Genomic DNA, 14,802 nt, shown 5'->3' with positions numbered 1-14,802 from the left:
GTCTCACTGGAGGATAGGTTGGAGGAAGATGAAGCTAGAGCTGATATCTTTAAGGAAGGAGAATTCCGAAACCTAGTCCAGGGGCCTGCAGCTTTGCCATGGGCTGGCAGTCTTTTGTTTGGCTTGGTTGAATGCACGAAGCTAGAAGTTTTTAGTAACCTACATAAGCATATTAATGTTAAAATCAAACTGCCTAATTTGTTCCTAACAATCAGGTTTAATTTACACACCTAGTTTATTATTTTACATTGTTACCGTACTATGTAATTTGTAATCTATACCACCCATATTTCTCTTTATCGTGCCCTTCTGTAAACCGTTGGGATGGTATTTAACTTAATGACGGTATAGAAAATTTTTTAAATAAATAAATGAATAAATAAATCAGAGACCTGAGGGCCAGACCAATCTCCACACTCTTTAGTTTATTTTGCTTCATTTTCTTCCCCTCCTTATCAGTAGCTTCATACCTTAAACTTTATGTATTTCAGAAGGTCAAAATGTTTGCTGTAGAGCTTGAGATACTGCAGGAAGACGCTGTGGTGCATGAAGTTGGGGTACTCGTCAGGAATGGGTAAATCGGGGTAACACATCATCTCCTTGCAAGCATTAGTGAACACAGATCGGTAGATGCTGGCTCTTCCTTCTTCTGCATGCTCCTAAGTTAAACAGGAAAATCAGAAGGTCAAACAGGGAAGGGGAGCTGGCAAACATATTCTGGACCAGTTCTAGAGCTGTCACCCTACCTCCTCATCAGGAGGTCCAGTCCTGGCATCATAGCTTTGTTCTAAGGCTTATAGTCCTACTTGCTTCATAGAGGAACACACTTAATTAGGCCAAAATGTTTGGGGTGGGAACTATAAATGGAGTGAGAAAAATATTGCATAGCTCAAGATGTCCACTGCTTACTCTGATGTGTAACATCAGAGGTTGTAATTTTCTTTCTGGTGATTTCACTGGGTAAAATGAAATTTTCAACTGTGTGACTGCTTTGTGAATTTTAGCACACACTTGCTTAGCTTGCAGTATATTTATTTATTTATTGATTGTTTTTTATATAACGACGTTCATGTACACACATCACATCGGTTTACAATTGGTAACAAATGTAGAGTTAAAGCCATTTGTATTTCAAGAGTAAGAAAATCCTAAATTCAAGAGTAAGAAAATCCCCACTCAACACACCTGGAGCCAAGACTTTTTACAAATTATCGAAGCATCCCAAACTCTCACCCGATACATGCATTGTCCTAGAATCTTCATTCCTAAAGCTGTTTCCAACAACCTCATATTTTCCGCTATTTTTTGCCATATGCGTCTACCCTTAGTTTACCGTCTTCTTCCTACCCTTACCTCCCTTTACCACCCTCCCACATACTGCCCGTATTTCCAGCATTTCAAAGCACGCCCATGTAAATATGCTATTATCATGTACAAAGTTCCTGACCTAAACATCTGTTCAAGATTTTCCTGTTAAAATGTAACCAGTTTTTACCCTGTTTGATGTAAACTGTTATCACTGTAAACCTTTGTGAAGGCTTGCTCCAAACAATGGTATATAAAAACCGACAAATAAATAAATAAATACATACACAAAGTTCATGATAAAACAATTAAACAAAGTAAAATAGAATTATTATATAAATTATTAACCTACAAATTACTATACGCCATGAAATTTAAAAAATTGAAAAATTAATTAAAAGATTAAAAAATTCAAGATTCAGTCAGGAAAGGCTTGCTGAAACAGCCATGTTTTTACACCTTTCTTAAAAATCTTAATGCTTGTTTCTAGCCTTAGGTATCGAGGTAAAGAGTTCCAAAGTTGAGGCCTGGCGATGGAAAGGGCTCTTTCTCTGACAGTGTTCAGATGTGCAGTTTTCGGAGATGGAATTCGTAGGATCCTGGTGTCTGTTGATCTTGTTGTCCTTAGTGGAGTATGGAAGTGTAAGACCGCAGTAAGCCATTCTACTTTTTCATTATGGAGAGTTTTGTGAATTAGAGAGAGAGCTTTATATCGGATCCAATATCATACCAATTCAGGTGTGCAACACTATGGGGTAGATTTTAAAAGCCCTGCATGCCGGCGTGCGCAAAGCCCCGGGATGCGTGTAAGTCCCGGGGCTTGCTAAAATGGGTGGTCTTGGGGGGGCGTGTCTGCGGTCCGGGGGCGTGCCCAGGGGGCGTGTCTGCGGTCCGGGGGCGTGCCCAGGGGGCGTGTCTGCGGTCCGGGGCAGTCCAGGGGCCTGGCCAGCTGGCGCGCACAAGTTAGGCAGGTGTAACTCCATCGAACAAGGTGGGGGGGATTTAGGTAGGGCCGGGGTGTTGGGTTAGATAGGGGAAGGGAGGGAAAGGTGGGGGGGACAAAAAAAAAGTTTCCTCCGAGGCCGCTCCGATTTCGGAGCGGCCTCGGAGGGAACGGAGGCAGGCTGCGCGGCTTGGCGCGTGCAGACTGCTGATTTTGCGCAGCCATGCGCGCGCCGACCCAGGATTTTAAAAGATATGCGCGGCTACACGCGTATCTTTTAAAATCCGGCGTACTTTTGTTCGCACGCGTGCTGTTTTTTAAAATGTACCCCTATAGTGCAGTTATCTGGCGGCCTATTAGTCCTGAAGAAAGCTGGAGTCTTCATAGTTTGTAATAATGTTTATTAGATCAGTGCCTGGAATGTCCTACTGGAGAAAGTGGTGAAGACAAAAATGGTGAAAGAATTCAAAGGGGCATGGGATAAACACTGTGGGGCAGATTTTAAAAGGTACGCACGCGGTGTACATTTGTGCGCGCTACCTGGCGCGCACCAATTTACGCCCGATATTATAACATGTGCGCACAGCTGCGCGCAGGTTATAAAATCAGGGGTCGGTGCGCGCAAGGGGGTGTACACTAGTGCACCTTGCGCGCGTCGAGCCCTCGGGGAGACCAGCTGGCTTTCCCTGGTCCCTCCTAGGCCGCTCCGAAATCGTATTGGCCTTGGAGGGAACTTTCCTCCTCCCCACACCTTCCCCTCCCTTCCCTTACCTGTCCCACCCCCCAGCCTGAAAAAAAACCCTGTACCTTTCTTTTGGAAGTTACTCCTGCCAGAGGCAGCTGTAACTCGCGTGCACCGGCCGAGTGCTGTGCCAGTGCGTGATCCCCCGGCTGCTGTGCCAGAATCCTCAGCCATGCCTCCCGGACTGCCCCACCACGCCCCCATCCCGCCCACATCCCGCCCTCTGCCCGCCCATTCAGAAAAGCCCCGGGGCTTTATGCGCGCCGCTGGGCCTTTTGAAAATAGGCCCGGTGCGCGTAGGGCTTTTAATATCTGCCCCTGTGGATCCCTAAAGATTAGGGGATGGAAATGAGGAAAAGAGTGCATGGGGGTAACTTGCTGGTGTGGTGGTTACTACTCTTAACCAATAAGCCTTCATATTGTTGATGCAACTCATTATTGCTCTCTGCTTTAACAGCAGGAGAAAAAAAGGAAAAGAGGAATTAGATTCAGACAGGAACCAACAAGGACATGAATTTTATGGTTTGGGTAAACAAATAAGCATGAGGGTAACTTGCTGATGAGGCTGTTACTACCTTTTACCAATAAGCCTTATACTTGTGACATAACTCCAACAGTACTCTGTGCTTCAACGGCAAGAGATAATGGGGAATTGGACTTGGACCAACAAGGGTTCTGATTTTAACGGTTTAGGAAACTAACTGCATCATTCTTCAAAATGCGTTATGGCCTTAACGAATGTAATAAGCACCAAAATGCATGGCGAGATGCAAATTTTTAAAAGGGGAGGGATTTCTGCAAAAGTGGGTTAGCTTTGCAAAGGCATAATATCACTGAAAGTTAACTATGCCTTTTTCAATAGCATTAAGCTGTGTAATATCATGCCCATAATGCAATTTTTTTTGCAAATTCCATTTTTAGGCTGGCAAAGGGTCTGTGGAGGGAAGAGAGAGAGAGAGAGAAACACTAACTCTAATACCTTCACACTAGGTAGGTATTTATATCTCTATAGGAGGCCCACCTTTTAACTTGAGGTGAGGTTAGGTAGTAGTGTAGGGGTTAGGGGCAACTTTTACATGCAGAGTGAGAGAACAGTACACTCTTGTGAAGATTTGATGTCTTTCGGAGTGAGGAAACTCACAAAAGATGAGATTTCTACAATGTTCTCTCAACCTAGCTTGATGTTACCCACAGACCGAATGTCTAAATACAATCAGAGAAATAAATGGAATTATGGAAGGACAACCTAAAATGGAAATCCACATAGGAATATAGAGTAATATGTTTACCAAGAGTTTTAAGACAGATAAAAATTTTTAAAATTCTAAAAATAGAAAAATACATAATCATGGATAAAAGTTAGGATCAAAATTAGAAATTTTAAGAGAGCTGTCCTGCAAAGTATAGAAACTATCACCAAAAGTTAGCACTTGTACGGGCATGAGATGATACATGAAAACAGAGACATTTAAATACATCCCCATGAAGAACAAATGATACCAAAAGCAAATCATGACATTCACTGTTAAAAAAAAAATCAGACCACCCTGCATAATGACGTCATTAGTGTCGAATATCGTCAAAGGAAAAAAGGTAATGCAAAACTAAGAAAGAGGAAAACGTAGCATACGGCTCTAAGAGAGAGGTACAAAGAAACATTTTAACGTGATCTCACCAGGTTATTTATTATTTGTTAAATATTATTGATATTTCACTGTTCCTTGTAATAATGTTCATTGGTTGATTGTTATTGTTCAATGTTCTATGTAAAAAACCCCGGTCTAACCTCCCAGACCAGGGCAACCTTTTTGTTACTTGTAAACCGGATTGATTTGTATTGCATACAGGAATTCCGGTATATAAAAAATTAAAAAAATAAATATAAATATAACAGCAGGAGCGCTAAAAAATAATAAAACACAAAATGTCAGCTGCCTGTCATAGATGATATCAACAGTAGGGACAGACCGGACCCATCATTTAAACAAAAATAGAGTCGGTGTGAAACCATAATGTGCATTGCTAAATGAGGCAAAACAAGGAAGGAAAGGGAAAGGGGAGGGGGAGGGAGGGAACGGGAACGGAGAAGAAGGATCGAAGAAAGAAAAAGCTTTTAAGTTGTGGCAGAAAAATTACAAGACTCAAAAAAACACAGACCAATCAATGGTGACATTGAGGCCACAGGGAGAAACAACATCTAAAGAGTGGATCCATTTTTGTTTATGTTGTGTTAGAAACCGGGAGAAATTGCCAACGTGGGGAGACCAGTGGCACACCTCAACAATAAAATACCTAACATTATCTATGGTGTTTTAAGCTTCTTGCCAATGTTGAACAAGGGGCATGTTCTTCTGATTCATACTTAAAGAGGAACAACGTTCATAGATGTACTTTGAGTCACCTTCCCCACATACAAAAGAGAACAAGGACATTGGATAATGTATACCTCACCAGAAGCTGAACAGTCAGAGGTAAATTTAAGCTGGAAAGGTTTCCTGAGTTTGGGGTGAGTGAATGAAGAAATGGATAGAGATAAAGAACATGCTTTGTACCAGCCACATGGTGAGTGTTCAGATGGAGTGAGACCAGGCGATAAAGCTTTCTTCTTAAGTTCAGAAGAGACCAGTTTATCTTGTAGGTTTGCGAGCATTTGAATGCAAAACAAAGCTGCTTTTGAAAAACTAAGTGAGATTGTAAACATGACCAGTATCACCGGATTAGGGAGTAAATGTGTCAGCTTGTTGATGAAATGGGGAGAACGCATGTCATTACATCTATGACAGAGGGGAGAGGTTTTGTGAAGTGGAGGTCTCGATTCACATAGAGAGCATGCTTGAAAGTACATGTGGTGCATAGATGACGTAGGGGAAAAATTGGCCAACAGGAATTTTATGATATAAATGGCAGGGGTGACAGCTGGTATTCGCTAATACTATGTTTATATCAGTAGGTTTCCTATATGTAGATGTGATGAACTTCTGATCTACAAGGTGTACTGCAACATCTAAAAAAACAATTTTGGTAGAGTCCACAGATGTAGAAAAGCCAAAGTGAGAGTTGTATGAGCTTAACCAATCTAAAAACATATATAGCTGGATTTCAGTGCCATCCCAGACAAGAAAAGTGTCATCAATGTATCTTAACCAGATTTTAATGAAATGCCGGAATGAGGATAAATATAGAAATTTATTTTTGAAGTCAGTCACATAAAGGCAAGTGATTTTGGGGGCCATAGTGGCCCTCATTGCAGTACCTTTGATTTGTTGATAAATTTGGTCATCAAAACTAAAGAAGTTATTAGTGAGAGCAATCTGAGTGAAAATTACTAGGAAGGGAATTAAAGGTGGTGGTACGTCAGTAAAAGCAGAAAGTACTGTGTTAACCTTTTCAATAGCTTCAAGTTGAGGAATATTAGAATATAGAGATTCCAGATCCAATGTGACCAATAAAAGACATATACATGGGAGAGTTAGCTGATGAATAAGTTTGATAAAGTGACTGTAATCAAGAACATAAGAACGTGCTTGAGGGACAAGTGGTTTTAGAAAAATGTCTGCAAAATGGGAAAATGGTTCAAGGAGAGAACCAATTCCTGAAACAATTGGTCTGTCTGGAGGGTCAGAGAGAGATTTATGTATTTTTGGAAGAATTTCTGACACAACATGAATAAAAAATGGAGCCACTCTTTAGAAGAAAGGACTACCTCTAAACTCAAGAAGTCCTGGTACAATGGTGATTTAAGACACACTAAACAGAACCTTAGAAAAGTAGAGAAACAAAGGCAGAAATGCCCATCGTCAGAATCCCTAGGAAAATACAAAACTCTCCTAACAAAATACCGTGCACTAACCAATAAAGCAAAAAAAGATTACTATGCTAAATAGATTCACGGGGTAATATTTAATTCTAATTTGTTGTTTGATGTTGTTAAACATTTAATTAAAGACCCATCATCTTCCATCTCGAGAAACTATAACGTCTCAAAGGCCGCTTGCAATGAATATGCCACATCCTTTTTAGATAAAATCAATAGCTTAAAAAAGCAGTTCTTTATCTGTTCTGTCACAAAAGCGTCTGATGATTCACATGGCCTGATCAAGTGGACCAGGTTTGACAGTGTAACTAATTTTGAAATCAGTCAATTCATTGCTAAAATTAAGCCTGCTACTCACCCGCATGACACAATTCCAGCCAGTTCCTTGAAACAAGTACACTGTGTAATCACTCCGACAATCATAACCTTAATTAATCATTCTTTCTCAGAAGGAATTATATACCACATGGCTTAAAACAAGCTGTGATAAAGCTGATTCCTAAAAATAAAGCTGCAAGAATTGATGATTGAGACAACTATCGACTAATATCCAACTCGTCCATTCTATCTAAAATACTTAAAAAAGCAGTACTATCCCAACTTGGAAATCATTTGGAAGACCAAGATATTCTCTTCCCAAATCAATTCAGATTTAGGAAACATCATTCAACTGAGACATTAATCCTCTCTTTAATGGACTCTGTTTTATGAGGGTTTGATGTGGAAGAATCATATCTTCTCATGCTAATCGACTTAACAGCCACTTTTGACACTGTGGACCATACTCTGTTGTGCCAGCAGCTGAACAACATTGGAACTGAAGGCAGTGATCAAATTGGTCTCTTCCTTTTTATCTAATAGAACATTCCAAGTCAAATTGGACAATCACATATCTAATACTGTCTATATCAATACAGGTGTCCCTCAAGGCTCAGCACTCTCGGCAACACTATTCAACATTTATATGATCCCACTATGCAAATTACTGGTGGATTTAGGAATTACATTCTTCCTGTATGCTGATGACATACAGTTTTACATTCTATTCTCAAAATTAGTAGAAAATACAGTATCGACAATTTCAGCCTATATTGAGCAATACAGCAGGAATTATCGAAACTTAAACTAACATTAAACCCTAAAAAGACTGAAATCATTTGAATAAGTAGAAACTCTTCAATAGCTAAACTACTTGCTCTAGACTTGGGTAATTTTCAAACTACTCCCTCAAATCAAGTACAGGATTTAGGTATCCAACTAGATGTGAACCTTACTAATGTCTCTGATGTCCAGGTGGGTGCCCACCTCAGCACCAGTGATCATCATACAGTATGGTTTCATATCACACAAAGGATACGGAGAAGAAATACGAAGACCCAAGTTTTGCAGTTCAAAAACATGGACTTTGATGAAATGGGGAAGTACCTGGAGGAAGAACTAGAAGGCTGGGAGAACGAGAGAGATGTGGAACAACAGTGGACCAAACTAAAAGGAGCAATTACCAAGGCAACTAATCTATATGTTAGAAAAGTAGAGAAAAGCAAAAGAAAAATGAAACCTATCTGGTTCTTAAAGGAGGTGGCTGATAAAATAAAGGCTAAAAGAACAGTGTTTGAGAAACATAAAGGATCCCAAAGGGAGGAGCACAAAGAAGAATATCTGGTGGAACTGAGGGAGACAAAGAAAGTAATCAAGAAGGCAAAAAGTCAAGTGGAAGAAAGGATTGCCAAAGAGATAACACGAGGTGACAAAACATTTTCCAGATATATCAGAGAAAGGAGGAAAGTCCAAAATGGTATAGTGAAATTGAAAGGTGGAAAAGATCAATGTGTGGAGAGAGACGAAGAAATAGCAGAATTATTAAACAAATACTTCAGTTCGGCGTTCACTAAAGAGGACACTGGAGAAGGACCGTCACTAGTTAACAAGAAACCGGAGGGGAGTAGAATAGATGTAACTCCATTTACAGTAGAGAATGTATGGGAAGAGCTGGGGAAACTGAAAGTGGAAAAAGCCATGGGACCTGATGAGGTTCATCCCAGGATACTGAGGGAGCTCAGAGATGTGCTGGCAGGTCCACTGTGTGACCTGTTTAATAGATCACTGGAAACGGGAGAGGTGCTGAGAGATTGGAGAAGAGCGGTGGTGGTCCCGCTTCACAAGAGTGGGAGCAGAGAGGAGGCTGGTAACTACAGACCAGTTAGCCTCACCTCGGTGGTGGGAAAAGTAATGGAGTCACTGCTGAAAGAAAGAATAGTGAACTATCTACAGTCGGGAGAATTGCTGGACCAGAGGCAGCATGGATTCACCAGGGGAAGATCCTCAGACAAATCTGATTGACTTTTTTGACTGGGTGACTAAGGAATTGGATAGAGGAAGAGCGCTCGATGTCATCTACTTGGATTTCAGCAAAGCTTTTGATATGGTCCCACACAGGAGGCTGGTGAGTAAAATGAGAAGCTTAGGAGTGAGTGCTGAGGTGATGGTCTGGATTGCAAACTGGTTGACGGACAGAAGACAATGTGTGATGGTAAATGGAACTTACTCTGAAGAGAGAGCAGTGTTAAGTAGAGTCCCGCAAGGATCGGTGTTGGGACTGGTCCTGTTCAATAGCTATGTGAGCGACATAGCGGAAGAGATAGAAGGTAAGGTTTATCTTTTTGCAGATGACACTAAGATCTGCAACAGAGTGGACACGGCGGAAGGAGTGGAAAGAATGAGACGGGATTTAAAGAAGCTGGAAGAGTAGTCAAATATATGGCAGCTGAGATTCAATGCCAAGAAGTGCAGAGTCGTGCATATGGGGTGCAGAAATCCAAAAGAACTGTATTCAATGGGGGGTGAAGGGCTGATGTGCACAGAGCAGGAGAGAGACTTTGGGGTGTTAGTGTCAATCGATCTGAAGTCGGGGAAACAATGTGACAAGGCGATAGCTAAAGCTAGAAGAATGCTGGGCTGCATAGAGAGAGGAATATCAAGTAAAATAAGGGAAGTGATTATCCACTTGTACAGGGCCACGGTGAGGCCTCACCTGGAGTAATGTGCTCAGTTCTGGAGATAGTATCTCCGAAGGGACAGAGATAGAATGGAGGCGATCCAGAGAAGGGCGACGAAAAAGGTGGATGGTCTTCATCGAATGACTTAAGAGGAGAGATTGAAGAATCTAAATATGTACACCCTGGAGGAAAGGAGGAGAAGAGGTGATATGATACAGACTTTCAGATACTTGAAAGGTTTTAATGATCCAAAGACAACAAACCTTTTCTGTTGGAAAAAAAATCAGCAGAACCAGGGGTCACAATTTGAAGCTCCAAGGAGGAAGACTCAGAACCAATGTCAGGAAGTATTTCTTCACGGAGAGTGTGATGGATGCCTGGAACGCCCTTCCGGAGGAAGTGGTGAAGACTAAAACTGTGAAAGGGGCGTGTGATAAACACTGTGGATCCATAAAGTCTAGAGGATGTGAATGAAGAGAAGAGGCATGGGGTGGCTTGCGGGAATAACAGCCACTACCTGAAGATTAATACCCTTATTCAATAAACATACACATGGTTAATGCGACTCCAACATTGCTCTATGCTTCAACGGCAAGAAGAAATGTGGAAAAAAGGATTTGCATTCACAAAAAAGCGGGGGAATAGCTTGCTTGTTGCGGGGGTTACTACCCCAAATCAAATAAGCCTGATACTTCACTTTCAATGTATATCCAGCATAGCTCTCTGCTTCAACAGCAGGGGGAATGAAGAAAAGAGGATTTATATTCAGACAACAACCAACAAGGACTGAATTACATAGTCTGGGTAAACAAATAAGCATGGGTGTAGCTTGCTTGTTATGGCGGTTACTACCCCAAATCAATTAAGCCTGATACTTCACTTGGAATACATATCCAGTGCAGCTCACTACTTCAATGGCAGGGGGGATGAGGAAAAGTGGATTTATATTCAGATAACAACCAACAAGAACTGAAATGCACAGACTGGGTAAACAAATAAGTGTGGGAGTAGCTTGCTTATTGCGGCAGTTACTACCCCTAACCAATTAAGCTAGATCACTTAGATGCAGCTCCAGTACTGCTCTCTACAACAATGGCGGGGGTGGAAGGTAAATAGAACCACAAAGTTACTAATAAAGGCCAAGAGTATCAGATAAATATGAGAAAAAATAAGGGGTAGATTTTAAGAGGCGCGCGAACAGCCTACTTTTGCTTGCGCATCAGACTCAAGCAAAAGTACGCTGGATTTTAGTAGATACGCGCGGAGCCGCGCGTATCCACTAAAATCCTGGATCGGCGCGCGCAAGGCTATCGATTTTGTATAGCCTGCGCGCGCCGAGCCGCGCTGCCTCCCCCCGTTCCCTCCAAGGCCGCTCTGAAATCGGAGCGGCCTCGGAGGGAACTTTCCTTTGCCCTCCCCTCACCTTACCCTCCCTTCCCCTACCTAACCCACCCACCCGGCCCTGTCTATACCCCCCCCTTACCGTTGTCGGGGGATTTACGCCTCCCGGAGGGAGACGTAAATCCCCGCGCGCCAGCGGGCCTGCTGCGCGCCGGGCCGCGACCTGGGGGCGGGTACGGAGGGCGCGGCCACGCCCCCGGGCCGTAGCCACGCCCTGTACCCGCCCCCAAAACGCGGCCGACACGCCCCCGAAACGCCGCGTCGACCGGGCCCGCCCCCCCGACACGCCCCCGACACGCCCCCCTCCGAAAACCCCGGGACGTACGCGAGTCCCGGGGTCTGCGCGCGCCGGTAGGCCTATGTAAAATAGGCTTACCGGCGCGCAGGGCCCTGCTCGCCTAAATCCGCCCGGTTTTGGGCGGATTTAGGCGAGCAGGGCTCTGAAAATCTACCCCTAAGTGTGGAAGCTTACTGGGCAGACTGGATGGGTCGTTTGGTCTTCTTCTGTCGTCATTTCTATGTTTCTATGAATGCTATTTTTGTAAACCGTTGTGATCTTTACATGGAAAGATGGTATATAAAATGTCTAAACAAACAAACAAACAAATAAATAAATAAATAAAATGTTTCTCCTCGTGGCCTCAATGTCACCATTGATTGGTCTGTGTTTTTTTGAGTCTTGTAATTTTTTTGCCACAACTTAAAGTTTTTTCTTTCTTCGATCCTTCCTCTCCGTTCCCTCCCTCCCCCTCCCCTTTCCCTTTCCTTCCTTGTTTTGCCTCACTTAGCAATGCACATTATGGTTTCACTCCAACTCTATTTTTGTTTAAATGATGGGTCCGGTCTGTCCCTACTGTTGATATCATCTATGACAGGCAGCTGACATTTTGTGTTTTATTATTTTTTAGCGCTCCTGCCTGTTGTTGAGAACGTGTTAAAATGTTTCTTTGTACCTCTCTCTTAGAGCCGTATGCTATGTTTTCCTCTTTGTTAGTTTTGCGGTACCTTTTTTCCTTTGACGATATTCGACGCTGATGACATCATTAAGCGGAATGGTCCGATTGTTTTGACAGACAGTGAATGTCATGTGATTTGCTTTTAGCGCATTTGTTCTTTGAGGGGAATGTATTTAAATGTCTCTGTTTTGATGTATCATCTCATGCCCATACAATCACTAGCTTTTGTTAAGTGATACTTTATGTACTTTGCAGGCACAGCTCTCTTAAAATTTATAATTTTTATCCTAACTTTTATCTATGATTATGTATTTTTCTATTTTTAGAATCAAAAAAATTTCGAGTTGTCTTAAAACTCTTGGTAAATGAATTACTCTATATTCCTGAGGACCTCCAGTTTAGGTTGTCCTTCCATAATATGTAACATATATTTCTTTGTTTGTATTTAGACATTCAGTCCCTCTTGACGCATTTTCACATGAAACACGGTCCGTGTAGGGGGACCATGTAATCGCTGTAGACATTTGGATATCTGATGATACATTCAAATCTTTGAACCTATATTGAACAATACAATTTTGAATAACTAAAACTTTTATTTCTTGCCCTTCCTATTTATTTTTTTTTGATAAGAGGAGCCACAACTTGCAAGGAATCCAAGGGGCAGTGTGCTGCCTGCCCCGGGTGATGCTGCAGAAGACCCTGATTCCTTTCAGTTCAAAATTGTGTGACTCGCTATGTAGGAGCCAAGCACTAATTCTCAAAAATGATTGGGGATACTACACTCAATTCAAATTACCTGTCCCTGGAAACAGTGAAGGAGTTTGCTCAATTGGAGATGCTTAAACACCCACTGCACCAACAAAATTGGCTCCTATGAATAGCAGGAGCATTAAAAATCTTGAAACACTAATATACCCTCATGAATATAATGTAATGCAAACAGTGATGGAGGTAGGTTTTTTGGCACACCTAATGGGGGTGACTGCTAGAATTGACATTCTCGCTTCCTCTCCCCACTGGAGGTTACACAAGGGCATAAAAAGTCCAAGGTATATCCCTGGGGTCTGGGGATGGGAGAGATTAAGGAACTGAGAGGAAGATAAGAGGGGGATGTCACAGTCTGGCAGGCTGGAGCCAGGGAGTATCCTCGCAGAAATGCTACATGACCGCAGGGCAGGACTGGGCCTGGTCTTGTACTTAACCAGCCTGCTCCCTGCAGGTTGAGCCTTTGGGTTCTGGCGATGGTAGGACTTTCCTTTTGAACATCATGGTTGGGAGCTGGATACAAGTACTGGCTGAGTGCTAGACAGAGGTACTGGCTGGGCTTGAACCAAGGGCTAAGGCAAGGCCTGGGAGGGACTGAACTGGACTGGGCAGGGCAAGGACTGGACAAAGAACTGAACAAGGACAGGACTAGGACTAGATAGGCAACTAGAAACAAGAAAGCCCAATAGGGCACGAGATTGGGCAAGTTAATCCTAGTAGTCCCAGAGGTCGCAAGGCAGGATATGTAGGATTAGAAGGTTACTGAGTAAGGCAGAAGAGTCTAGAAGAATGCAGAACAAGGCAAGGAAGCCTGAAAGGCTATAGAGGAAGACAAGGAGTCAAGGTAAGCTATAGAGCACAACATGAGGCCAAGATAGGCCACAGAGCAAAGCCGGAAGCCAAGGTAGGCTATAGAACAAGGCAGGAGGTTCAGATAGGCCACAAGGCAAAAAAGGAGGCCTGAGTAGATCACTAGGCCTGGCAGAAGGCCTGGGTGGGCTACAAGGCAATACAGGAGGACTGGGTGGGCCACAAGGCAAGTTATAGCCAGACAAGGCTGGTTAGATCAAAGAGGCGAGGTGACTCCATGAAGAGTCTTTGAGGGACTAGACAGGCTGGACTAAGTAGGGCTGAGGCATCAGGTGATCAGAAAGGAGGTAACTTGCGCAGTTTGGAGTGGGGCTTGCTGAAGACCCTTTGTGGAGGGGAGGCTGCAAATTAGGCAGAACCATAACAGGGGGGAACCACAAATTTGGGATGGGAGAAGAGGAGGGAAAGGGTGGGTGGTTCTGGGATTGAAAAATGGGAAGAAGAAGTAGGAGGGCATTAAAGGAGGGAGGATCTTGGTTTGGGGGTTGAGGGTGTATTCCAGGATCTGAGGAAGAAAGAGAGGAAAGAATGGTGATGCCAAGATCAAAGGAAAGGGGATCCAGATTACAGTGGGGCAGATGAGATGAGGAAGATCCCCCCACCCTCCTTCAGTTCTGCTCACCCCTGTACCTCCATCTCCTCTCTAATGGCTTTTGCCCAATTTTGTACACATACACCCAAGACTTTTGTCATTCTAAGCCAGTGATGGCAAACTCCAGTCCTCAAGTGCCACAAACAAGCCAGGTTTCCAGGATATCCACCATGAAGATGCACGAGATAGATTTGCATACAATGGAGGCAGCGCATGCAAATCTTTCTCATGCATATTTATGGTGGATATCCTGGAAACCTGGCCTGTTTGTGGCACTCGGGGACTGGAGTTAGCCATCACTGTCCTAAGTACAGGCAGCACAGGCAAGACCAGACCTGAATACAGAATAAAAAGGGAGCATTTTCATTCATGCCTTTGTTGTAACTACCAACTAAATTATGTAAAAGGTTGTTTA

General features: G+C 43.0%; 1 protein-coding gene across 2 annotated transcripts in view; it reads right to left on the bottom strand.

The window, feature by feature from the left end:
• LOC115100246 (dimethylaniline monooxygenase [N-oxide-forming] 3-like) overlaps positions 1 to 14,802 on the bottom strand; it is a 69,425-nt gene that overhangs the window by 23,557 nt on the left and 31,066 nt on the right. For both annotated transcript variants that reach the window (XM_029618614.1, XM_029618615.1), the window contains exon 3: positions 471 to 659. In XM_029618614.1, the coding sequence (XP_029474474.1) occupies positions 471 to 659 (189 nt within the window). The remainder of the gene's footprint in view (positions 1 to 470; positions 660 to 14,802) is intronic.

This window comes from Rhinatrema bivittatum, chromosome 10 (assembly GCF_901001135.1).
Source record: "Rhinatrema bivittatum chromosome 10, aRhiBiv1.1, whole genome shotgun sequence".
Lineage (NCBI taxonomy): Eukaryota > Metazoa > Chordata > Amphibia > Gymnophiona > Rhinatrematidae > Rhinatrema > Rhinatrema bivittatum.
The sequence above is the reverse complement of the archived record's forward strand: the minus strand, read 5'-3'. Positions and strand labels throughout refer to the sequence as shown.